Source organism: Megascapheus bottae, chromosome 16, assembly GCF_031878675.1.
Source record: "Megascapheus bottae isolate mThoBot1 chromosome 16, mThoBot2.hap1, whole genome shotgun sequence".
NCBI lineage: Eukaryota > Metazoa > Chordata > Mammalia > Rodentia > Geomyidae > Megascapheus > Megascapheus bottae.
In genome coordinates this window covers 38206778-38232911 of record NC_143524.1, presented here as the reverse complement: position 1 = coordinate 38232911, position 26134 = coordinate 38206778, and the positions used below count along the sequence as shown (strand labels likewise).

General features: G+C 43.2%; 1 protein-coding gene across 3 annotated transcripts in view; it reads right to left on the bottom strand.

The window, feature by feature from the left end:
• Positions 1 to 6192: 6192 nt before the first annotated feature.
• The window catches only part of Sbf2 (SET binding factor 2), a 250978-nt gene continuing 231036 nt past the window's right edge, over positions 6193 to 26134 (bottom strand). For all 3 annotated transcript variants that reach the window (XM_090348160.1, XM_090348161.1, XM_090348162.1), the window contains 9 exons: positions 25562 to 25747; positions 17897 to 18023; positions 15617 to 15744; positions 14344 to 14577; positions 13253 to 13357; positions 11591 to 11781; positions 10959 to 11046; positions 7316 to 7447; positions 6193 to 6575 (listed from right to left, as the gene is read on the bottom strand). In XM_090348160.1, the coding sequence (XP_090204286.1) occupies positions 6477 to 6575; positions 7316 to 7447; positions 10959 to 11046; positions 11591 to 11781; positions 13253 to 13357; positions 14344 to 14577; positions 15617 to 15744; positions 17897 to 18023; positions 25562 to 25747 (1290 nt within the window). In that variant the 3' untranslated portion in view covers positions 6193 to 6476. The remainder of the gene's footprint in view (positions 6576 to 7315; positions 7448 to 10958; positions 11047 to 11590; positions 11782 to 13252; positions 13358 to 14343; positions 14578 to 15616; positions 15745 to 17896; positions 18024 to 25561; positions 25748 to 26134) is intronic.

Below are 26134 nucleotides of genomic sequence, written 5' to 3'. Positions count from 1 at the left end.
TTAGGAAGTTTTTCTACTTCCTAAATGTGTGCCTCCAGCATGTTCCTCAGTGCTTGGTGTGCAGCAGGGCATCCGAGGGCTGCCTCAGCCTCTAGGTCTTAGGCTCTCTTCACCCGTGCCCTGGTCACCATTCCAACTCAGCAAGTGGCAGCATGTCCGCCCAGCAGTATAGCTCAGAAACCTGGGAAGAAGCCCTTTGACGCCTGTTATCCCGGTTCACCCTCTCCCCCTTTCTGCCTTCATCCTCTTTGTACACTTCTTGGAATGTTCACCATTCCACCCTGGTCCAAACCACCAGCAGCTCCTCCCTGACCATCTCGGTGGCCTCTGACGTGGTCTCCTGTCCTAACCCATCGGCATGGTGCCGCCCTGTGCACAGGCTCTGCTCCATGGTGGAAGATGGATGGCCTGAGGGGTCACAGGAGGGCTGAGCCCCAGGCCTCTGGCTCCATCTCAGCCGGGCCCTCTCCAGGCAGGATCTGATCCACATGTGGGCTGGAGGCCTGCTAGACACAGCCCCCCACCCCCTTTGCCTCCTGGGGAATGGGGGAGAGGCTCTGAAATTTGCAGGATCAAGTTTCAGAAAACACAGGGTCAGGGTCAGCAGAGCAGCTGGTAATGGGGAAGGCCAGGCCCAGCTAATTTCCTGTCAGAAGGGCCCAGAGGCCCCAGCTTCTCTCTGGCTGGCCGCAGGGGAGGAGATGCCGGGAATGGCTGGAATTCCTCTGGCTGGGGCTGTGCTGAACCCCAAACCCAGGGGACTATGGGGAATGAGGAGGTGGATCTGTGTGGCCGAGTCGGGGGCTGTCCACAGAGACCAGACATGTGGTGTCCAACCCTTAGGTCTGGCTGAGGCCAAGGCCTGCAGAGGAGGTGCCGGAAGACCTCCAGGAGGGGCTGTGGAAAAAGCAGCCCAGTCTCAGTCTTCGGATGAGGAAGCTGGGCCAGCTTCTCACATGGTCACAGGATGCCTCTCTCGAGCCCTGAGCCACTTGCTTCTCTTTGCCCAGGCCTGGGTTTTCTGGAAGTCTGGGCTGTGGTGGGGCTATGAGACTGCAGGAGGCGGGTCTTCCACTCCTGACGAGGACTGCTGTGGTTGGGGAGGTCGCCGCTGTGTGCGGAGGATGTGAAGGACTAAGTCGGGGTGGGAGGGGACCCCTGTGTCCTCACCTTGGAAGGCCCCAGCTCCTTCCACTGGCAGAAGGAACTCTATGTCCCTGTCCATTCCCCAGGGGTGGCGGCAGGCCATGGGACTGTGCTCCTGGCCTTGAATGGCTTTCCAATGTTCCGGGCAGGCTGGGTGTGAGGTAGGGACCACATGTGCCTTGTACTTATGAGGTCTCAACATAAAGACTGCCCTGGCTGGAGAGAAGGGACTCAGGCAGGCCTGGGTTCAAATCCTGGCTTCCTCAGGCACTGCTCAAGGTCCTCTAGCTTCTGGAAAACCCCCACCAGATCCCCCTCCCCAGGAAGCACGTGGCATACTTGTGAAGTTAGGGCCAGGGCCTGGCTGCTCCCTGCCTGGCCATCCCTTTCCATTATCAAGTGTCCCAAGGCATTACCCCAACACCCCCAACTGCCCTTCTCCTCCGCTCTTCCTTCCACACCCACAGGGCTCAGCCTCTGCACCTGCCACCTCAGGCTATCTGCAACTCAGAACCCACTGCCGTCTTAACTCTCCAGACTGTCCTCTCCCAGCCTGCCCCTCGCCTGCCTCACCCAGCATTCCCCCCCCCCGCTGTGCTCCTTTCCCTACTCTGCTCCATTTCACCTTTGCTCATCCTCTCTCCCATTTCTCTATTGATGGGGAGATGTCCTCTGCCTCCAGGTTGACCACAATTCCTCCTGCCTTACTGTCCCCCAGCACAGCACTGGCCGTAAGTGGCCATCCTGCAGCTGTGGGCCTGGCATGGGACACTGGTGCTGCTTGCTTAGTGATTGCCCCATCGGCACCAGTTTGGGTTTGCTTGGGGAGAGGGAGAGGCTGAGGATGGAAGAGCAGAAGCATCAGGGCTGGCACCCCACATGGAAGCCCTGGGCTCCCAGGAACCTCAGCCCCAGGGGGAGGCTAGTGCTGGGGTGATGGCAGAAAATCTGTACCTGCACTGCTGAGCTCCGCTAGTGCCAGAGGGGTCACCACAGCCAGCCAGAAGACAGGGTCAGGAAGGCCGGAAGTGCCGATGCTCTTGTGCAGGTGGCCTGTGTGGGTACCAGACTGTCTGCATGTCTCCCCCGACCCTGGCCTGGCAAACCTCCACAGCCTTTAACCTACCCTTACTCTCCATGGACTACCCCTGCCTAGCTTCCTCACCCTGGCTCCAGCAGCACTGTAGTGCAACTATCTGATGCTATAAACGGACTTGGATGCAGTGCCTGAAGACAACACTTGGATTATCCAGCAGCTCTGGAGACCAGGAGTCTGATAAGTCTTACCGGGGTGTCGGCAGGGGTGGTCAGACCCATCCTGCTTTTTCTAGAGGCTGTGCATTCTTTGGCTGGCCATTCTTTGCATCTTCAAGGCCACAACAGCTAGCCATGCCTTTCTCCCAAGGCAGCCTTTCAAAATCTGCTTCTGCCTCACACCTCCGCAAGGCCTGGGCTGGCCCTTAGCCCAGTTCAGTGTGACCTCCACGTTGGCTCCTCAGCAGCCTCGTTCATTCCCTGCCATGTGAGATCAGATGGTCACAAATCTTGGGAAGGAGTGTGTGGAGCCAGCCTTAGGCTGCCGCAGAAACTGGCGCTATCTCTAGGATGTGAGTTCTTTGGGTCCTGACCTGTATTTTTCTCACTCAGAGATTTGTACGGAACACAGTACCAGTAGGCAGTAGGTGCTTACTGCTGACTCCCCTTTGGCCAGCCGTTGAGAGTCATCTCCTTGACTGTGGTGGGGTTGTTCTAAGCCTACAGTAAGTAGAACATGGCATGAAGACACATGCATGCACCGAGCCTGCTGCACATCCTCACTAGGCCACACAGAACACCGCAGGGTACTGGCGGTTTCCTTGGTGACTGCAGGGCTGCAAGGGGGATTAGCCTGAGGTGAGCCATGGGCCCATCACATAGCTGGGAGGAGAGCTGGTATCAGAGGCCTGAGAAGAGCAATGCCTGCAACAAGTTTCAATACATGCTGAATGATGAGGGACAGATTCAAGGGAAGGGGGGATACTGTGGTTTTGGGTGACCAGTTTACTCACACAAATTCAGTTTATCCAAATTCTGTCCATAGCTCTAATCCGCTCATATGTGACTATTTAGGGAAAAGATCAAAATCCAAATGATGAAGTATGATTTTTACTGGATTTGTATTCTTGGGCTGGATCATAAAAATAAGTCGAACCACTATTTTTTTTTTTTTCCTTTCCTATGTGTGTGTTGCTCTTGGAACTTGAACTCAGCCTGGGCTCTGTCCCTGAGCTTTTTCACTCTGTACCTTAAGCCACAGCTCCATCTGTGAATTTCTGGTCATTAATGGAAGGATCTCATGGAGTTTCCTGACCATGCTTGGTTTTGAACACATCTTCAGATCTCAGCCTCCTGAGTATCTAGGATTATAGGCATGGACTACCGGAGCCTGGCTTATTTCGGTTTTTATTACCACACATAGGTAAAGCAAGGCTCGGAAAAATTAGGGCCTGAAAGTTAATGATGGCCAGAAGCTTCAACATATGCTGACTTCAGGTAGAAAGTTGTACTTTTGTTCCTTTCTGTCTAGAGTAAGTCTGTAGACCTTCGGTGTTGGTGCTTCTCGGATTGGCTCACTGTCCTGTTGTCCGTCCCTGTGGGGTGCTTGTGACTAGTGACTACGGGCCCTCCCTTCTTGGGAGATGCAGAACTTCCCTACCAGGCAATTTTGGCACAAGAATCTCCTAGTGGCCTTAGATCTTTTGTTGTTGTTGTTGTTGTCAAATGGGACTTGGACTCTAGGCCTGAGTGCTCTCCCTGAGCTCTTCGTCATCTGAGCCCAGATGCAGAACAGCTTTTTTTTTTTTTTTTTGCCAGTCCTGGGCTTGAGCTCAGGGCCTGAGCACTGTCCTTGGGCTTTCTCAAGGCTAGAACTCTACCACTTGAGCCTCAGCACCACTTCCGGCTTTTTTCTATGTATGTGGTACCGAGGAATCGAACCCGGGTCTTCATGCATGCTAGGCGAGCACTTTAACCACTAGGCCAAACTCCCAGTCCCTAGAACAGCTTTGTTGTAAGAGTCATGAGGCGAGGGAGCATGCAAGGGTATTACAAGGTGCCAGGCCCTGGTGAGTTGTCACCTTGTATCCTGGTGTTATTTCCCTTTAGCTGAGGAAAAATGGGCTTTATATGTGGATGCTCTGAACACAGCTCCTGCTCAGGCCTCAATCCTGACCAATAGGGAGGCCGCCAGGAGCCCCCTGGCTGGGTCACTTGTGCCCTCCAGAGTGAGCAAACTTGAAGGTTTGAGGGAGTGTCATTGCCTTACTTTGAGCCTGGCTCAGAGTCCTTCTGGAAGCCCTGGTATGGAAACTGCCATTTCTGTAGGCTACATTAGGAAAACTTCCTGAGTTAAGCAGACTAAGTATTGCCTGCAATCACAGCTCATGCATTGCATTGCTGGCTAACAATTCCCTGAAGCAGGAAAGTCTGCTGCCCAGCAAGACTTCTGTGTCTCATACTCAAAAATTTTACAGATTGCACATACCAGAAAGGGACTGAGGCCCAGAAGAGGGAAGAAGCAAGCATTTTCATAGAGCTTGCTAGAAGAATGGTGAGGTGGAACCATGCGCAAGAACCTTGGCCCCAGACAAGAGGGTGTCAGGCCAGCATGTCCAGCATCTGTTGCTCTCTGAGCAATGACAGGACAGAACCAGGGCACGTGTGAGTCATGCTTTGCTTATCCTAATTTTTACCAAACTGCATGACTCCTGAACACCCCTCTTGTGCTGTACGCTGCAGAATGAACTTCACAGTACATGAGGGACACTTTTCATTAAGAAATTTAATTCAAATTTATTAGTGAATAAGGCATGGAAAGCCTTCATGAAAGTTAAAAGAATCCAGTTACAAAAGAAGCACTGTGTACAATCTCAAATAGCTGAAAGTACGATGGGCTCCATATTTTACAAAGTACAAAAAATTATTTCATATACAAAGAAAAATACAAATAATGTGCAAAACCCATTTTTTTCCTCAGGTGGCAATTTATAAAATGATAGAAAAGTCCTTCATTTTTATTCCCCAATTTTATATATTAACAGTTTTACTTTCTAGTGTCTAGATAATTTGAAGTTTGAAAAATCTGATTTTAATCTACAAAGTAGTTTCTATCTTTTAAAAAGGGAACCTTTCATTACTGAAGTCTTATGAATGGATCTATTCAGTTAATTTTATATTAAATTATAAGCAGGCTATCTGAAAACAAAGATATAGGAATATGTACATGTTTTTGAAATATTAGTTTGGTATCTAACATATTAACATTTGAAAACAAATGCAACTGACCTGGCCACCTGGCCAAGGCTGGTATAGGTGGCTGTGGGGGAGGCTTTCCTGCTCCCGTCGAGGCTAAACAAACACAGGTTATCTGTCTTAAGAAGGAAAGTCTAAGAACAGTTCTGACTTCAAATGTGCGCAAGTTTTGGGTACCTTCCCTGTCATGGTACCACTCTGTCACAGGTATTGTGTGGCTGTAAATAATGGCTTCAGTCTTTTCCAATTTCTTCATTTGATAGGAGTCCAGTACGAGTGCTTTGTGGGTTAGTGCAGTCAGTTTTGGCATTATATTTTGTGGGGAGCAGAAGGGCACAGAGGACCGGAGGCCCACATGCTTAGAGTACCTCTGAGGGTCTGAGGACTCCTTAAAAGCAGTTGTCCTGCATTGCTGGTCACTGTTGTGCCATCCTTGGGCAAGGATTTTTTTTTTTTCTCCATCTCAACAGCCCTGTCTGCTGCTGCTTTGCCTGCTACTGAGCAGTGATGGTCTCTTGCTGTGAACCACAATGGCAGAGCAGGGTTGGTGGAAGCACCTTTTGGCAGCACCAGAAAACTGAGCACTTCAAAGGTTAAGCAAAAGGGCAGGAACTTCTGATGGGAAATCTATGTAGAGCATAAACTGATCTTCAGGGGGCTTTGCTTTTTTTTTTTTTTTTTTTCTTGTTAAAAGCTCTCCAAGGAACTTACGACCTTGGGAAATAAAAAAGACCTTCATATGAGAAGTGGTAGAGGAAAAAGGACGTAGTTCAGAACATTCTTCTGATTCTTAGCCATGAGGGCCCTGTTAGGACTATCAGTGCAGCACACAGGGAGGATCTGGAGCTCCTCACCAGACCGGGGTGACGCATCCATTTGGATGGAGTGACTGTAGTGTGTGTTGTAAGAGGGCTGGGTAAGGTGGGGTAGGCAGGAGAACGGAGAACCTCAGGCCTGAGAGCAAATCACCATCCACCCAAGTTTCTCGGTCCATACGGCAGCACGAGCTCTACCACTTCTCTTGAGGATGGCAGTGGGCATCAGGCATCAGATATACAGCTCTGGATCCTGTCTATCCACTGTTGGGCACTTGGCCCATCCTGGGCACAGAAGTTATACACACGTTTGCTGGTCTTGAGCTGTAAAACCAAATGACAGAGTATATGATGAGTAGAGTTGTCTCATGTCTTCGGGCAGACCTGCTTTACATGCTGCCCCAGAACTATTGTCTTCTCCTTCCCCTCTCTATGGTATTGTCACTGCCTTTGACATTTTTTTCTCATTCCCAAAGTCACAGGGAATGTGATCAGATGGGGCAGAGAGAGAACACAAGTAAAGTTGTTACTTTCTGGGCCCACCTCTGATGGGTGTGGGCAAGAATCAAGAAAGGCTGGGGCTTCGTCCTCACTCTGACATTACCCTCTATGTTCCCTTTCTTCATCTGGTCCTAATGGAAGCCCAAGGCTGGGAAGATGGCCTCATGGCCTGGGCAGGGTCCCAGAATGTGACTTCAGTTCTTTATGGAGAATCTTCTCTTCAGCACTGATGCAGATGTTAGGGCAGGATTATATATGACCAAGAACAGGCTTTTTGTTTGTGGACAGGAGAAAAACTACTGAATACAGAGGAAGCAGCAGCTGTTGTTGCAGAGAAGTGGTAACTGACAGCATTTGCAAGGTATTCATTCCTCCACAGGTGGTGCTGAGAAGCAGGGGTGGCTAGGAGTGGTCAGACTGGGATGACAGAGCTGATTTCAAATTCTGGAATGGGGCTCACAGCCAGGACTCTGACCCACCTGTGGTGCTCACTAACTGCTCAAGGGCCCATAAACCTTGCAGACAGATGGAAAAAAGCCAGCAAAGAATTGGGGACAACTTACATCAAAGAAAGCCTTGTCACTTGTGTGCTTTGGGGCCCCCATACTGGGGCTGGCAGGAATGACCATCTCCACTTCAGCCAAGTCAATGTGGCCTTTGCAGCTCGTGTCCTCACCTGAGTCGTAGTAGCGAAGCTAAGACCGAAAGGATGCAGGTGAGATACAAGAGACACAGAAAGGGAAAACAGCATTGCTTTCCAGACTGTATTTGATTTCCTCTGTATCTTGCTTGCATATGTAAACTAAACCTGGAGATACAGAAAAAATGAGTGACAGCAATCATTTCTACAAAGGGGAGCTAGATGGGAGGTGAACTGGTGGGAAAATTGCTTAGCATATTATTTTTATTTATTTTTATGGGTCATGGGGCTTGAACTGGCCTGGGTGCTGTCCCTGAGCTCTTTAGCTCAAGGCTACCGACCTACCCTTAAGCCAAGCCCCACTTCCCGTTTTCTAGAGGTTAACTGGAGATAGAGTCGCAGGTCCTTTGGTGCCCAGGCTGGCTTTGAACCTTGATCCACAGATCCAGTCTCCTGAGTAGCTAGGATTATAGCATATTTTTAAAAAGCGCGTTGCCAAATAGCAGGAAGATACAAAATGAATGTTGAAGGGTACAGTTAATAGCCTACTAGCTCACACAGTAGCCTACTTCTTGTTATCCTACCTACCGAGGAGGTAGGAATGAGAGAACAGTTTGAGACCAGCCCAGCCAAATAATTCCCAAGAACCCATCTCAACTAATAGTTGCACACAGCTGGCATGCACCCGTCATCCCAGCTACAGTGGAAAATATAAATAGGATATTGAGGTCCAGGCACAGGCTGAAAATGGCTTAGAGGTATGGCTCAAGGAGTAGTAGAGTATCTGCCTAGCAACTGCAAGCCCCGAGTTCAAATTACCATACTGAAAAAAAGTTAAAATTTAGCCAGATGCTGGTAGGTCATGCCTGTAGTCCTAGCTATTCAGGAGGGTGAGATCTGAGGACTGCAGTTCAAAGCTAGCCTGGGCAGGAAAGTTTGTGAGCCTCATCTCCAGTTAACAACCAGAAAGCTAGAAGTGGCATTGGGCTCAAAAATGGTAGGGCACTAGCTTTGAGCAAACCAGCTCAGGGATAACACCCAAGTTTTACACTCAAGTCCCATAAACAACAACAAAAGAGACATTTGATAGATGAGATTTTTAGATCTTCATGAGTTTGTTGTAATAACCATGTATTCCTTTTGGAATAAGAAAATGCCAAGTACATTAAAAGCTAAAGAGCTTGCTAGACTCCAGTGCACAGGAATGTCTGGTGTTTGCAGTTCTGTGGTCTGGTCTCAGACTTTTCGCTCCCTCCCCCCAGGCACAGTATGAGTAGGGTTAAATGGAAAAACTATATACCTTCCATATTAATCTAAAAGATTGGTAAAGATGCAAGTATAATTTGATGTAATTTTCAATTACAGAAAAAAATAACATTTCTACATTATATTTAGTGGTTTAATGAAACTTTTCTACAGAGCACAGGCTCTATGATTTTAGAGACACTGCTATTTTTAAATACAGTTCTAAAAGGGGGACCCATTTATACATTTAAAAATGCTTAGATAAGCGCCTAGCTGTAACCCTAACTACTCAGGGGGCCGAGAACCGAAGTTCCCAGTTTGAAGCCAGTCTGGACAGGGAAAGCCATAAAATCTTATCTCTAAGCACTGAAAAAGTCAGAAGTAGAGCTGTGGTTCAAGTGGTTGAATACTAACCTTGAGCAAAAAAAAGCTCAGGGAGAGTGCTCAGGCCCTGAGTTCAAGCCGCAGCAATGGCATGCACATACACACGTGCTTTATATCTCATAAAGACTACCTTTAAGAAACTTCTCAAGAACAGACTAAGGTGGCCGCTAGTACAGGCTTCATCTGTAAGGGGTCCACCAAACCATGGTAGGATTGTAACAATCCAGGTCTTTCACAGCAAACTCCACGGCACAATAAATTCATGGAGCCAAGAGTGTGTGCCTCAGGCTGCCTGGCCTATGGTGAGACCACAAGGTCATGCAATGCTCTCTAACAAAAGGTATAGAGGGGCCAGGGGTTTGGGTGGAGTCCCTCTTCTGTGAGATCACTGGAGCAAGTGTGATGATGCCAAGGCTAATCTTCAGTTGCTATAACAGTAACCACAGACTTACTGGTCAAAGATTCCCCACCATGGTCAGCAAGGTGCAGTCTAGTACTGTCTGGCTGTGGATTCCAGGCTGAGTGGTGCATAGGCCCCTCTGCCTGTTTTGGGCCTTGCTTCTGCCATCATTTTTTTTTTTTAAGCTGAGGTTGAACTTGGGGCCTTATGCTTATCAAGCAGGAGCTCTAAAAATGAGCCATGCCTCCCTTTTTCTGTTGGTTGGGGGGCTTGAACTCAGGGCCTGAGCACTGTTTTTGGGCTTTCTCAAGGCCAGTGCTCTACCACTGGAGCCACAGCACCACTTCTAGCTTTTTCTATATATGTAGTACTAAGGATCTGAACCCCGTCTTTGTGCATGCTAGGCAAGCACTCTACTACTGGGCCACAAACTCTTGACCCTTGAGTGATTAATTTGAGATGAGTCTCATGGCGATTTTTTTTTTTTTCTGCCCAAGCTGGCTTGGCAGAAGGTGAGATCTCAGATCTCACCTTCCTGAGTAGCTAGGATTATAGATGTGAGCCAACTGGTGCCAGGCTTCCAGGACCCCTCCCACCCGCTTTGTACTGATTATTATTTTTTCTTGTTGGTTGTGGGGCTTGAATTCAGGGCCTGGACACTCGTCTTTGAGCCTTTTTGTGTTCAAAGCTAGTACTCTGCCATGTAAGCCACAGTGCCATTTGTAGTTTTTGAGTGGTTATAATTGAAGATAAGAGTCTGACAGGGACTTTTCTGCCTGGGCTGGCTTTGAACTATGATCCTCAGATCTCAGCCTCCTGAAAAGCTAGGATTAAAAGTGCCCAGCTGAAATGATTGTTTTTTAGATAGGCCTTTTCTACCTGAGCTATAATCTGCCTATTTTCTGTCCTAGCTGGGATGGCCATTTCATGTCACCATACCCAGCTTCTTCCTTTGAGATGAAGTCGGATGGCCTAGCACTTTTATCTTCTCTATCTTGGCCTCCCACATAGCTAGGATGACAAGAGGCAAGTGACAACGGTGCCCAAGTATTGACTGAGATGGTATCTGGATATCAACCTCCTAGCGTTCTATGGTTGTTGAGTGGCAGGGGTGTCTTTTTATAGTAACTAGTACAGCAGTGGGCACAGAGGTAGGGTGCCATAGATGCTGAATCCATTCAATCGTGAACAGACATTTCTGCTGTAAGGCTGAAGGGCCCTGTACTCTTGGGAGTACACCCAGGCTTGCACATGCACGCAGTATGTACACAGCACGTTGAAACTTTCAGGTACTTCCTGACCTAGCTGTTAAGAGTAGGAGATACTTGAGCACTGGAGAGAGTCCTGTGGTCTGCACGTGCTAGATACCACTGTCCTGCCGTGGCTCCATGCACCAGGTGACTACTTTGTCCTCTGGCTTGGGGACAGCCTCCAGCTGCATTTGTATCTGAGAAATTACTTGTTGAGAACCACACAATACCAGAGAGCTATAGCTACCCTAGAAAGAAGTAATTTCTTTAGGCTATAGCAGCATTACCTGATGTTTCGTTACATCTAAAACGAACCAACGGGGTTTCCAACCTTTCAGCAGAGCACCTCTTTTGTACAACGTCCCCTCAAATGACCTAGAAAAAAGGACAATAAGAACAGTTTCGACTTTTCTGAAAATGCTGTGAAGGGAGGTCTGTTGTTTTTCTTTATCAATTCTCCATTTCTCCTAGATGATCCAAAACAGGCCAGAGGTCTCCCTGGAGTTTTGCTTCTAGACCTCTAGGGACCATGATGCTGGCCAGGTTAGGAATGACTGAGGCCTAAAGATGCTGGATGACAGGCATGCCCTCGGCTGTCCCATGTGAACACGTTTCTTTGGCTTCAGCCAGCATCACTGGTATTTCCTTCTACCACGGAAAAAGTGCTGAGCAATACACACGCCCTCAAAGGCTCTCAAGTAATAACAACTAGGAATCAACCACAACTAACAGTTTGGCTTTGTTTTTACTTGTAACGTTGATATTTTTTTTCTCTTCAAGTAACCATAGAAAGCTTTTAGAAAAACTGAAAGAATGAAAGCAAATCCATTTCTCGTTTACAAAAGGCTGGGCTGTACAGCCTAGCTGTCTGAGGGATGGTGAGCTTTTCTGAGCACATGGAGGGGGTTCAGAACCTCACCTGTTTTCCTCATTCTTGGACGTGTACTGGCTGTAGAGCGTGGCAGCCCTTCGTTCTACCCCGTTGGATGGGGAGATGCTGGAGTTCTCATCACCCACACTGCTCTCTGGGAGGTGCAGCCTAGGCCTCTTCTGATAGGAAGGTATGTTGGTAGACATAATTCCTGGGGAGCCCAATGGGTATCTTTGAGCCTGAAAATGAGAACTGGAGCTAGGAGAGCTTTACAGAGACTTGAAATGATTGAAATTTCACCTACATGAATTTACCTCAAGAAAAAAAATTATAGACTAATGAGCAAAGATGTATGTGCAAAGATACTTGTTCTGGTGTTTATAATAAAACCTATAAGCCAGCTAAATATGCATGGTTATTATTTCTATATGATGGAATCGTAGGCAGCTACTAAATATCTTGATTTTTGCACAGTGAAGGATAAATATACTAACATTGAATCTTTTATATTTTTAGTATATAGTACATTTCTTTAATGTGAAGGTTTAGAAGCCTGATAGCATAGTATCTTCAGTGTTGTAAATTGTGATTTGATTTTCATCTACTTTATACCTCTGTATTACCATATTAAAAGAAGTATACTTAATTGTCATAATTAGAAAAAAAATCAGGCGCTTTATTTTTTGGGAGAAAAGGCATAAAGGTATCACGTAACTGGCCTGTACAATGACAGCTTCTGAAATGCCGTTGGGATATAGGAGACAGAGCCTAGAGAAATTCCCTTCAAGGATTTTTTTTTTTTTTGCCAGTCCTGTGGCTTGAACTCAGGGCCCGAACACTGTCCTTGGGCTTTTCCCAAGCCTAGCGCTCTACCACTTGGGCCACAGCACCACTTCCAGCTTTTCTATATATGTGGAACCAAGGAATACAACCCTGGTCTTCGTCATGCTAGGCAAGCACTCTACCACTAAGCCATCCCAGCAAGGCTTCTCTCCCTGACCAACCCTTCCTGAAATGCTCCCCTGAAGCCTTATGCATCTCTTTCCCTTCTGCTGTGGGTGTAAAGCTGTGAGATTCTTTACCTGGTCCCCATGCATGAGATGAGGGGGACTCCTGCTCCCCGTCCCCCTCCCCCTGCAGACTGGATAGGATATATGATCTGGTACCCAGCACAGTAATTTGTACATATTATTAGCTTGATAAATGTTCCTTAAACCAGAAACAGAATATGGAGTGTGAGAACCAAAAACCCCGAAGAATTTAGTTTTAAATATTTCTATGATAAATGTTTCTTAAATCAGAAACAGAAAAGGGAGTATGAGCAACAGAAAGTATCATATTCTGTCATCTTAAAGTATTTTAATTTTCTCTCTGCTTCTTTCTCTAGAGTGAACATGGTCTTAGCATTCCCCTCCTCCCTTATGTCATAAAAGAAAAGCTGAAACCACAAAGGCACCAATACAGAAGAGAACCCAGTAATTTCCCCTGGGTTCTGTGCCCTGAGACCTAAGTATTATGTCACTGTGGTAAAGTGAGACACTCAGGAAGTATTCAGGCATTTGGGACTTTATTCCCTGGATAGCCAGGACATGACCTTTCCCTTTCTATCCTTCTCTCTCATCATAAACTCGGTGGGTCTCGTGACCTGTGGCAGAGGACCCCACCTGATTTAGCACCCTCAATAGCTCAAAGGTGTGTCTGCCAACTCACATGGTCTATTCTTGGCTCTTCTTTAAGGTCTGCTGTCACCTTTTCCCACAATTGGTGCCACTTCTCTGGGGTTTGGTTCAATTTATGCTCCAATTTTTCAATTTCCTGCAGGGAAATGAAAAATTTTCCAAAAGATTAGTGTGTCACAGGTCAGGATTGTGCCCCAGAGTTGTTTCTTATGCTGGATCCAGTCAAGCAGCAAGGCCGAAGGGAGTGGGAGATAGGGGATTTTTGAGGTTTTCCAAGCTAGGAGGACTGGTGGGAACATGAGGTGGTGTAAATGATAGTTCATTAGTACCTGTTGTCACGTTGTCTCCCCCGCCAGTACAGACTGACTTAAATAGTAAAAAATGTAAGGTGTTCCAAATACAGTCACCTTCACCTTTGACAGCCCATGGGAAATCTGATGGCTAAGATAAAATGCCAATACTGGGCCTATATGTCACTTCTGTGACTAAGAGTTGAGAATTCTGTCCTTGACACAAGAGCCTCTAAACTCTGGTGACTCAAACTATACATGGAAAAAATGAACCAAGAGATGCTCAAGGAAGTGGATTTCCCTTCTGACAGGCATCTAGCTCAGTGCCTTAATGCAACATACTCCTTGCTAGAAAATCAGACAGGACTCTTCAACAAGTGTCTATCCCACATTAGGGCTCAAAAATATTTCTTTGTGTGGCTGTTGCCAGAATGGCTTCACTCCAGAATACTCCTTGCAGAAGGTGGTTGGCAGTCATCCCATCAAGTCATCAGCTACCCATACTCCTTGCCAGAGGAAGTAAAGCACCCACAAAAGCTGTGGTCCAGATATGACTCAGCTGAATGGACAGCTAAAACAATTGGGAAGCTGTTAGATGGAGTTCTATTTGCATTTGCCCCAGTTGCTTCCTTGTGTTTTATTCAAGATCCTTTCCCATAGTTAAATCTGGTACTGTACTGATTCGGGATGGCACATCTAGTTTCTTGAGGAATATTGCCTCTAACTCCAGCCTAGAGTGAGAGCAGCAGTCAGAAGCCCCCTCTGTGTTGGCCAGGCCTGGTTTCCAAGTATTTCCGGGGTCCCCATGCCTGTGGGTTATGTGTTGACTTACAGTGAAAAGGCTGGTGAGGGCATCAGGCTGAATACAGCAGACTTCGTCATAGCATGGCCATACTGTTCGTCTCTGGCTCTGGGGCCCAGCTCCTCCAGACAGATCAGATTCTTCAGAGGGGAAGTGTTTGGGAGCCAGCATCATCCAATCATACGAAGGCCCTGCAGATAGGGTCTCCTCTATGTAGTAATCCCACTTCTTGAGGCTGGAGACATTTACATTAGGCTTCAGGGCCTGTTTAAAGAAAACTCTGAAATGTAGTTTGAGCTCAAGCAGAAAGTACTTGGACAGGCTATCCACTAACACTCTCAGGACCCAAGTATAGGAATGGAGGTCCAGACACCACCCACACAAATACTTCAAAGTTATTCACCAAGGTATTGTCTACCTTGCAAGGCCAGATTCATAAAAAGAATTCATGTATATTACATGAAGTGGTATCACTGGGTGAGCTGCTTCCAGTTCCCCAGACTTTGGCCTAACAGTCCTCCAACCCTGGCCCTGCATGAATGTTGTAACCCAGCCTATGAAGCAAAACTAATATCTGCTGCCTGCTAAAAAGCTTTGTTTTTTTTTGGGGGGGACACCTGTGGGCTTAGGGGTGCAAGTACTAGTTTGGAAGGCAGATTTGGAGAAGTAGCCAGTGAGTGGCTGGAATTTTCAGTCACCTAGAGTATGATTTGAGTATTGGAATACATGGCATTGGTCTCTTGAGGAGAATCCAGGTAGAGGAAGGTCCTAAACACATTAGGCCCAGAGTAGGGACCTCCTCTATCTCCAGAACCAGGGCAGCACTGCTTATCAAACCTGCTTGCTCCATCTTTGAGTCTCCATTATGTGGCTGCATATGACAGCATTTTGCCCTGGGATAGTCTTATTAGACAGCTCCATATGCCCCTGCTTCCCACAGTGGTCCTCACATGGTTACAAACACAGTCTTAAAAAGCTTGGAAAGCATTTTAGAATTTTTCTAGCCTAGGCTATTAGCGCCCCTACCCTCCCTCTTCAGGACTTTATCCTTTCTAGATTTTAGGGATTATCTCTTTTCTAGATTTCAGGGATCATCTCCTATTTTTTTTCTTTTGATAAGAATTTAATGAACAGTTTTCATTTCTTATATGGTCCTCAAATCTACAGCAGCTTCAACTTTTAACTAGTTTTAGGTATCAGACATACTTTAAATATTTATAAAAATGTAAATGGCTTATATATACTAAAACTAAGGAAAACATTGACATGAAATATTTTGAAAAGGAGACATTTCTTACTCTACCTCTATTTCCACTGGTGAATATAAATAATTGAAGAAAATGGGACTCCGCTTGTGCATTCTATCGATGCACTCCCAAATACAAATTCCTTTCTTGGCATGCTTGTCTCCTTTATCATCAAACAAAGTTCCTACAAACAAAAAAATACAATAGACTGAAGTTAACATTTTACCTAGAAGTATGATACATGTGGTAAATGGAAGTGAACTGCTGCTGTTTTAGAATCGTATGGAATATATGTGCAGAAACCTTAGAAGGTAACTGCAGTCTAAAAGTGGGAATGGATTTTACAGCTATCTGGAAACTGAGCAGAAGGAAAAAAACCAAAAAATCAAAACTGGATTAAGTTTCCTAGACAGTGAGCAGCACATCAAGCTCATCACGCTTACTCTGTATTCTGCACATGGACCTAGACCCACAGAGGTCTGTGTTAGGAGAAACTCCAGGCCTTTTTTTTTTTTTTTGCTAGCTTGGGGGCTTGAACTCAGGGCCTGGCCACTGTCCTTCGGCACTTCTTGCTCAAGGCTAGCACTCTATCACTTGAGCCACAGCACTACTTTGGGCTTTATTCCCCACTGTGTATGTGGTACTGAAGAATTGAACCCAGGGCTTTGTGTATGTTAGGCGAGCACATTTTACCACTAGTCTGTGCCCCCGACCTCTTTCCTTTCTTCTTTATCTTTTTTCCTTTTTCAGTGGAACTCAGGGTCTGGGCACGGTCCTCATCAAAAGTGTGAATTGTAGTTAGTAGTCTACTTCAAAAGCATGTCCTAGAAAGTAGTTTTTTTTTTTTTTTTTTTTTTTTTTTGTCATGGGGTTTGGGCTCTGAGCCTGGGCGCTGTCCCTGAGCTTTTTTTTTAGCTCGAGGCTATCATTGTACCCTTGAGCCACAGTGCCACTTCTGGGTTTTTAGTGGTTAATTGGAGATAAGAGTATCAGATTTTAGTTCCCGGGTTGGCTTTGAACCTTGATCCTCAGTTTTCAGCCTCCTAAGTAGCTAGGATTATAGGCATGAGCCACCATGCCCAGCTAATTTTGGATTTTAAAATGAGATCATTGGCAAATATTTTCTTCTACATATCTTCTAGTATATTATCTCCTATGGTATCTTAGCCTCCTGAGTAGCTAGGATTACAGGTATGTGCCACTGGCACCTGGCTAAGTTTGTTTATCTTTTAAAAAAATAGCCATAGATATTTCCCCTGCCCTCATAATGACAAAAGGAATACAAACTTCTTTCAGGAAATATTTTCACAATCTACAACAGAGCCCATCCTACACCCCAGAGAGGTCAAAGGGTTTTTCTGTACTCTCAGCCCAGTGCTCCTATTTATTACTACTTGGATTATTTTAGGCAAGCTACTTAATTTTCTGCTTCCTTCCCTGCAATAAAGATCCCAGTAATATTTCCTTAAAAGTATAATAATATATCTAAAATTTATCAAGGTTTACTATGTGCTAGTGATTGTACCACGAAGTTTATAGCTGTTTCCTCAGATGATCATCAAGGCACTAATGACTGGGCTATCACAACCTCATTTTGAAGAGGAAGTAGGGAAGAGGAATTTCACTGAAGGACATAGATGGTAGTTGGAAGTGCTGGAGTTTAACTCTGGCCTGTTTCAAAACCCTAGGGCATTAGCTCCTATTCAAACTGCCTCCAAGGACTGTGTATCCTTTTTACCAGAGTATACCAGGAATAGAAAAACTGAGTCAATTTTTTTTTCTTGTAACAGGGCATGAACTCAGAACTCTTAGTTGGCACTCTACCTCTTGAGTCACATCCCCAGCCCAGCTTTTTGTTAGCTTATTGGAGATGGGGTCTTGCATACTTTTCTATCTGGGCTGGCTTCAAATCTTGATCCTCTGGGTCTCAGCTTAAGAAGCTGTGATTATAGGCATGAGCTATCAGCCCCTGGTTTAGTCAAACCTTTTTCGTAACACTGTGATGTGACTCGGAAGCATCAAAATAGTAAATAGGCTTAACTTTACAAAGTTCCTATAAGAATAAGAGTTAAAAGAACATTCTTAGAAGTGGGCAATTATTCATCTTCATTCTACACAAGGTGCTCAGTTTAAAATCCTACTCCTGGGATATCCATGTTGGAGAAGTAATATGCTCATTACTTGGTGAATGTAACTGGAACTGCTCTATACATCATCCAAAAAAACCCCTAACTGCCCCTGAGTTTGTTTTATTCAGGGGCAGTTACATCACTAATTTTCACTAAAAACATGCAGATAACAATGATGAAATAAGAGCATATAAATTGCTTACATACCATGCTCTAACCTTTCATAGTCTGAATCCAGGAGAAATGTTTTAAACCGATTAGACACATAGTGGAAGGCCAAAAACTTCAAGTAATAGAGATTGAATTCAAACTCAGTTGGATACTGATTGTGAACCTGAAATACAGAAGGCAAAGAACAAAGGATCAGAACGAAAAGTAAATGTCTGGTCAGTAAGTGTTGACCTGAAACATGCAGGAGACCATTTGGTCATGAATCCAACAAGCACTTGTATCTATAAGTCATAGAGACAGGGAAAAGAATCCTAATAGCAGTGTTTGAAAAATTTGAGGTCCTTCATATCCTTAAAAGTCTGAGCCGGGCGCAATGGCTCATACCTGTAATCTTAGCTACTCAGGAGGCTGAGATCTGAGGATTGTGGTTCAAAGCCACTCTGGGCACTAAAAAGTCCATGAAACTCTTTCCTCCAATCAACCACCAGAAAAACTGAAGTGGTGCTGTGGCTCAAGGGGTAGGGCTCAGGGACAGAGCCCAGGGACAGAGTTCAAGCCGCACAACTGACCAAAAAAAAAGTTTGATCAGTTAAATTTTTTTTTAGTCATTAAAATAGCTATATAATGGTACTGTGACTTTCATTTGTATTTGCTAAAAACAATGCCATGTACTCTGCCATTTGTGTATCTTTTGGCAAAGTCAACAAAATGCTTTACCTATTTTTAAAAAGTCTTGCAGTTTTCTTACTGAGTTTATATTGTTGAATTTCATTAAAGTTTTCTAAACAAAATTTTAGCAATCTGTGATTACCAGGGATACTTTTTTTTGTTGTTATTGATTGTGGGACTTGAACTCTGGATCTGGGAGTTGTCCCTGAGCTCTTCAGCTCAAGGCTACTGCCCTAACCATTGAGCCACAGTGCCATTTGTGGTTTTCTGGTGGTTAATTGGAGATAAGAGTCTCATGGACTTCAGTGTCTGGGATGGCTTTGAGCCATGACCCTCAGATCTCAGCCTCCTGAGTAGCTAGTGTATTACAGGTATGAGCTATGCTGGTTTAATAGATTGAATTGGGAAGTAGATTGAATTGGGAAGTCTTGGGAAGTAGATTGAATTGGGAAGTCACTTCCACTTTCAGGGAAGAGTCTTCTTTTTTTTCCTTCTGGAAGGAATGGTAAGAGTTTATCAGTGAGGCCACCTGGGACTGAATTTTTTTCTATGGAAAGACCTGTTTCCTTAAGAGACATAGGGCCTATTCAAATTATTTCTTCTTAAGTGGGGTAGTTAGTGGCTTTCAAGAGTACTTATGCATTCTGCCTAGGGTGTTGGTTCCCTACCTTCTTTTTTTTCAGTCTTTAGTCAGACCAGTCTGGATACAGGCTTATCAATTCCATGAATCTTCTCAAAGATAGCTTTTGATTTTCCTTCCTATTGACCATAAGATTTTTTTATCCTAATGCATTGTGTGTTCCAAATAAATATAATCGTATTTGCATTCCCTAAGGATGCAAATGAATGTTTGCCTCTTTTGGGCATCATCTTGGTTCTGCTATTCCAAATAATAAACCCACAGATACAAAAAAACTAAATTATCGAAGACATTTTAGTTTTTTTTTTTCCACTGTGGAGCGAAACCTACCAGTTTACTTATTTATAGAAGCTGAATCTAAAATGGAGTTTGGAAATTATATAGTCTTTTTGTCTATGTACCATTAAGTTCTTTGTAAAATGAAAAAGGCCCATAAAAAAAAGTACCACTCAAATCTTAGAAAAGATCAACATTTTTGGAGTAAGATATAATGAGATTATATACTACTTTAGGGTACTGGAAATACTGAGTATAAGAAACATATACAATGGTACCAATATGTAAAAAAAAACTAGGGGTACAGCTAGATACATTAAAGAAAAATAGCTATGAGAATGTTAGATACATTAGTGAAAGATAAGTAGTTAATAACAAACCTGGTTATTTCACAAATTAAAATTTAACAAATATTGTGCACTCTGTCAACCATTTTACCTAAGATTTAAAACTTCTATTAGATGGGTTCAAATATTAAAAGACTTAACTTAGGTTATGAAAGAGTTTAGATTATGTGAAGTTTTGCCAGTTAAAAGGGAGGTAGCCAGATGCCAGGAACTATGAATACTAAATACCATGCTTCCATCAGTTGCAGCTATAAGTGAATAAGTTTTAGAGTAACCAGTGTCCATGGGGCAGCTTAGCTGCTCATATAGCTCAAAATGAGGATTCACATCTTCAAAAGGAAAATAACTTTTGAAATAGAACCAGGCCTGGTGCTGGCATGTGGTAATGGCACAGAGAATCACATTAATGAGCTAATTTCCAATGTGAATAACCAAAGACAAAAATCAAACTCATTTTTTTTCTCAATGTAAATAATAAAGTTTCTAGGATGCTCCCAAAGATTTATTCCAGTATGGAAACAAAAGGAGTACTTTATGTACTTCATTCATACTGAACATACATTTTTCCTTTGGAAATCTCATTTAAAAAAATTAGATTGGGCCAGGAGTTTGGCCTAGTGGTAGAGTGCTTGCCTAGCATGCATGAAGATCGGGTTTGATTCCTCGGTACCACATACATAGAAAAAGCTGGAAGTGGTGCTGAGGCTCAAGTGGTAGAGCTCTAGCCTTGAGAAAGTCCAAGGACAGTGCTCAGGCCCTGAGCTGAAGCCCAGGAATGGCCAAAAAAAAAAAAAATTCATTTTGTATTTTATTTCAGAAGATTTGGCTCAACTGTTTCAAGAAAAGGAAGTATCTTGTAATGATATCATTTGAACTCAGCCCATTTCTTTTATAAGCAACAAAAAATCTCTGCCAGATTGTAAATGCTAGATCACTATTTCATAATTCATCTGACACCTGGATATACTGGCATAAACAATGGCTTTTTAGATGATGAGGCAGTTCTAATTTAAGAACACTACTTCATGTGTTTTCTTTGTAATTTATCAGTACTAGTGGACAAGTCTAGGCATATGTCCATGAATTGTCTTTCAGCAGAGTATGTTACAAATGGTTAACAAGGTAGGAACAGATTCTACCTAGGAAAGGTTTTGCTTAGTGTTGTTAATTTTGAATTAAAAATAATACTGGGCCTGGATGTTTTGTGTCCCTGAATTATTTGTCAAAATCAAAGTCATGTAAAGCCCCACTATTCAGTTGAAGGCATTCAAAGAGGCATTTTTGAATGTCTAAAACTAATGTGTAGGAAATAATGAATCCCTGCCTTATAAGTCACCAAGAATCAGAGGCAGCATTTGTTAACTATAGACTCCTTAGATGTCTCTGCTTTCAATAAACAATGCACAAAATAATTTGCTTGACCAAGGTTGATACCAATCATAGCTAGGAATCCTTAAATTACTACAATTAAAATTACATGCTCTTTGTTACAACTTGTCTGCATTCAAGTTAGCATGTATGAGGTATTAGCTTCAAAGAGATTTTCAAAATCTAGACCAGTTTTCAATTTAAATGGAAATAACTTTCTCAGCCAGAACTGAAAATTACATGAAGAGGCTCTCTACACCCTGAACAATATGACTTTCTAGTTTGTGAAGCATTCTCTTAAACAACTAAGTTTAGAAGTCAATTTGTGTTTTTTTTTTTAATTTAAAAACTTTTATTTATTCAATTGCCAGTCCTGGGGCTTGAACTCAGTCTGAGCACTGTCCTTGGCTCTCTCAAGGCTATTGTTCTACCACTTGAGCCACAGAACCACTTCTGGCTTTTTCTATATATGTGGTACCAAGGAATCAAAAACCAGGTCTTTGGGTATGCTAGGCAAGCACTCTACCACTAAGGCTAAACTGCAGGCCTCATTTTGTCTTTTTATTTCAAGTGGTTTATATAAACATGTGAATTTTAACTCTTATAGGGGTGGAGAACGCAAAGTCTACTAAATCATTTGGTACATGGTAGGACATTGGCTATCACAGCTGTCTGCCTGTGTGGGACATTTGATACTATAATTATACAAGTGGTTCCAGGGCAGATAAGGAAGGTTCCCCACCCTGGAGACATATGAGAAATTAAACTTTGATCTCAAGTTGTTGTATGTAGCTTACTGTTTTATTTTCTTTTCAGATTAGTATCATAATGTACCTTAAAAATAACAAGAATGTAATTTAGATCCCATTTTAGTTTGCGTTACATTGCTTTACTCATTCCATTGAAGGGTTACTCAAAAAATTACTGGTTATCTCTTATCATTAGACTCCTCCTCACACTCTTACACCTGACCCCCAACAAGAAGTCTAGCCAGAACAAGTGAAATACAATAATGTTCCCATTTGTGAGAACTATAGATCTTATATAGGACTTCCTGTTTTATTGATTATGAATAAATTCTTTTGCAGATTTTTGCAAGTTGAATACAAGGATTTAACAAATTTAGTAAGATATCTAACGTAGGATAAGTTCAGCTATACAAGCTCATTCCCTAGAAATCATAATTCCATTAAAAAAGGGCTGGAAGCATAGCCTAGTGGTAGAGTGCTCACCTAGCATGCACAAAGCCCTGGTTTCAATACTTCAGTACCACGTATATAGAAAAAGCTTGGAAGTGACTGTGGCTCAAGTGGCAGAGCCCTAGCCTTGAGTTAAAAAGTGTCCAAGGGCAGTGCCCAGGCCCTGAGTCAAGCCCCAGGACTGGCAAAAAAAAAAAAAAAAAGAAAAAGAAATGGGGGAAATAGGAAGTTACACAGCAATATGCTAAAATAATACAGTAAAAATTCAAAAGATGTAAAATAGAAGGAAGAATACCAGCAAATGACAGAAGAGAAAAATACAGTATGCCTGAAGGAAGGTGATTTGAGAATGCAGCAATTGGCTGTGTAAACTCAGAAAAGCTCAGAACATGGAGGCCCAAGACAGAGTAATTTAGGGGTAAAACAGGGACTAGCTGAAAGTCTCTAGTGGTAGCAGTTAAGATTCCCAGGTTCTTTCCTATCTTGTGTTGTCATATGACTAACCTCTTCAGAGCAAAATATATTCTAGAAAGACCAAATTTGAACTTAGGGATATAGACACAGAGTTAGTGATGAGACTCAACTGAAAACAACATAAAAAAAGTACAATACTGAACTGGGATATATCTGGACCCATTTCCTGCCCTTACTTCAAAGAATAAGCAGCCAGATTTATAAGTGCTCTCTGGGCACCACACTGGATACATTTCTTCTCTAAAGAAACTAAATAGCTGCTATGTTCTTTTTCTGGAATTCCAGATTTACTGAGTTGTTGGACTTGAATTTTTTCAGGTTTACTGAAGTCAAATTTACATAAACTGAAAATTATCTATTTTAAGCAGATAGCTTACATTCTGGTCATTGTGTATAGTTGTGTAACAACCACCACATGCGGGTCATAGGGCGTGAACTCTGGGTCTGGGTGTTGTCCCTGACCTCTTCTGCTCAAGGCTATTGCCATATCTCTGAGGCTCAGCCACATTTCCCATTTTCTAGTGGTTAATTGGAGATAAGAGTCTCCTGTTATTTAGTGCCTGGGCTGTCTTTGAACCTTGATCCTCAGATCTTGAGGCCACCTCTGGATAAAAAGCATGAAACCCTATCCAAAACTAAAACAAAAAACATGGGCTCGGGATCCCTAGTAACAAAAAAGAAAAGATAAAAAAAACAACTCCCCAAAAATAAAAAAAAGGATTTGGGTCACATTGTAGTTCAAGTGATAGAACATCTGACTAGCAAGCATGAGACCCTGAGTTCAAACCTTAATACCACCAATTTTTTTCATTCATTGACAGTAAGTCTACGGTAAGTCTACTGCATGTTAGAAATTGAAATAACTGTGTTAGATGCTAAAGATACAAAAATACGACAAAGCACCTGTTCCCAAGAATTCTAAGTAGGAAGCAACGGCAACACAGATAAATATGCTCCTAGTGTTACAGCTGCTACCAAGGAAGTGTATACATAACATGACTCAAGTGAAGGAGGCCAGGAAACATTGAAAAAACACTTAAGAGCCATAAGACACAGTGCTCAGAACAACTGAGGCATGCAGTAAGCAGTCAATACCTGTTAGAAGTTACTGTTAGTGATGGTGATATGGGTAGGCAGGAAATAGGACAATAAATAAAATAAGTGCTTTCATGAAGGACTCACGTTTTCAGCTATCTAGAAAACAGATGCTTACTCCTCCCTGCTCTGGCTTTAGCTAAGCTTTCTATTTCAGAGACAATGGTCTCCAAACTTCTTCATCTGTTTGTCAAAAGGAGTATGAGTAAGGCAAATATTTAAAACAATATTAGGTGTGAAGCATTTAAAAAGTACATACATGCTCAACCGACCTTGTTACCAGTGCTTTTAAAAGCTGCTTGGGCAGATAGACTGAAATTATTCAGCAACTTTTTTTTTTTTTTTTTTTTTAAAACCAGTCCTGGGCTTAAGCTCAGGGCCAGAGGACTGTCTTTGGATTTTTCTCAAGGCTAGAGCTCTACCACTGGAGCCTCAGCACCACTTCTGGCTTTTCCTAAGTATGTGGTACCAAGGAATAGAACCCGGGTCTTCGTGCATGCTAGGCAAGCACTCTACCACTAGGCCAAACTCCTGGCCCAATTCAGCAACTTTTTAACAAGTGAACTAGAGCAGTAAAAAACACAGTACCTTGTTCCTGTATATATATATGGTGCATGAGGGGGAGGAAAAAGTAAGTCTAACTTCTGTTAGGGTATAAAAATGTTCTATAACTGTGGCAATTATGGAACTCTGAATACACCAGAAATAAATGAATACACTAAAAATGATTGAAGTATACATTTTAAGTAGGTTAACTGTATTATTATTCAGTGGTTATTTTAAAAGGCAAGTGATTAACAGAATAAAAATAAAACAAATATAATCACATGCCAACTTGATCTCTTGAGAAGATCTAGTTCCAATTTTGAGTCCTGAAAATATTTCTTTTACCTTCCAGTACTTAGGCCATGTTAGACATACTAGAACCTATCTATGAGTTATGGTACAAATAAAACAGCTTGGAAATGTCAATCTTCCTTTTGTTCTTAGGCCAATTTAACCTTCACTGTGAAAGCTGAGTGCCTTCTAATTCTCAAGTCCAGTCCTGACCAAGCTCCCACCAAGCGAGTCTAGCTGTTCTGCCTAGGATGATGGAAAGGAGCCCAGAGTTCTCATGTCTCCCCTACACTTTCTGGGTTTGACTGGATTATACACATAGGCATCTGTCTGGCCTCTTGATTTGCCTCAATTAGGTCACTAAGAACTTAGTCAGTGTTAATCCTATAAATCTGCATAACTGGCCCCTGATTATTTTTCTAGGGATTAGGCTCTATTTCTCATATACTAAGGCACATGGTAGGGCCCTCCCAAACAGAGCAGACCACAGGCAAGCGACTATACTCTCCCCTAGAGATTTTTCCTGAGCTATCTTGGAGACCAAGACCAAATTCACTTTTCATTGGAAAGCACAATTTATAATGCTGACTTGGAGGCTACAGTCCAGTAGCTTAACAGTCCTAGTATCAGAAATCATCTTTTTTCTTCTCCATTCCCAAGAATCTACAAGTTTCCATTATGTCCTATGTTAAACAACTTGAGTTATGATAGGAAGGTCCTGGTATAACACTGTAACAAGCAATACGTGCTACTATTTTCTTTTCACATCAGGTTACTTTAAACTTGCTTTACTTACCTGGTGTACACAGTCTAAGAATTGTAAGAAGATTGGAGCAAAACCACTACCCTGACAATTGAGGGTCAAGGTGCTCCGCTGACTGAATTTATGACCAAAAGATAACCACTCTTTTTCCACCAACATCCGAAAGCCTTCAAGTGTCCTATAGAATGGGTCACTGAGTAACTGTACCAATGATACCACCTAGGGCCCAAGCAGAGAGATACTCATTACTTTCAGTACTGAAAAAATTCTATTGCTAAAACAAAAGCATTTCCTTTTTTTTTTTTTTTTAAAGCATTTCCTTTTGATGACAGCTAATTTGTAAGTAGAATTACCTGGACAGCAAATTCATTGACTAAATGCTCCTGTATGACAAACTGAATATAAAGTCTATAAACTTTCTAAGTAAACATTAAACCTCAAACTCATTTGGTTACATGTTCTCTTTCATAAAATTATGACTTAAATCTTTTTTTTTTCTTCTTCAGTCCTGGTGCTTGAAGTCAGGGCCTGGCCACTGTCCTTGGGCTTTCTCAAGGCTAGTACTCTACCACTTGAGCTTCAGCACCATTTGCAACTTTTTCTGTG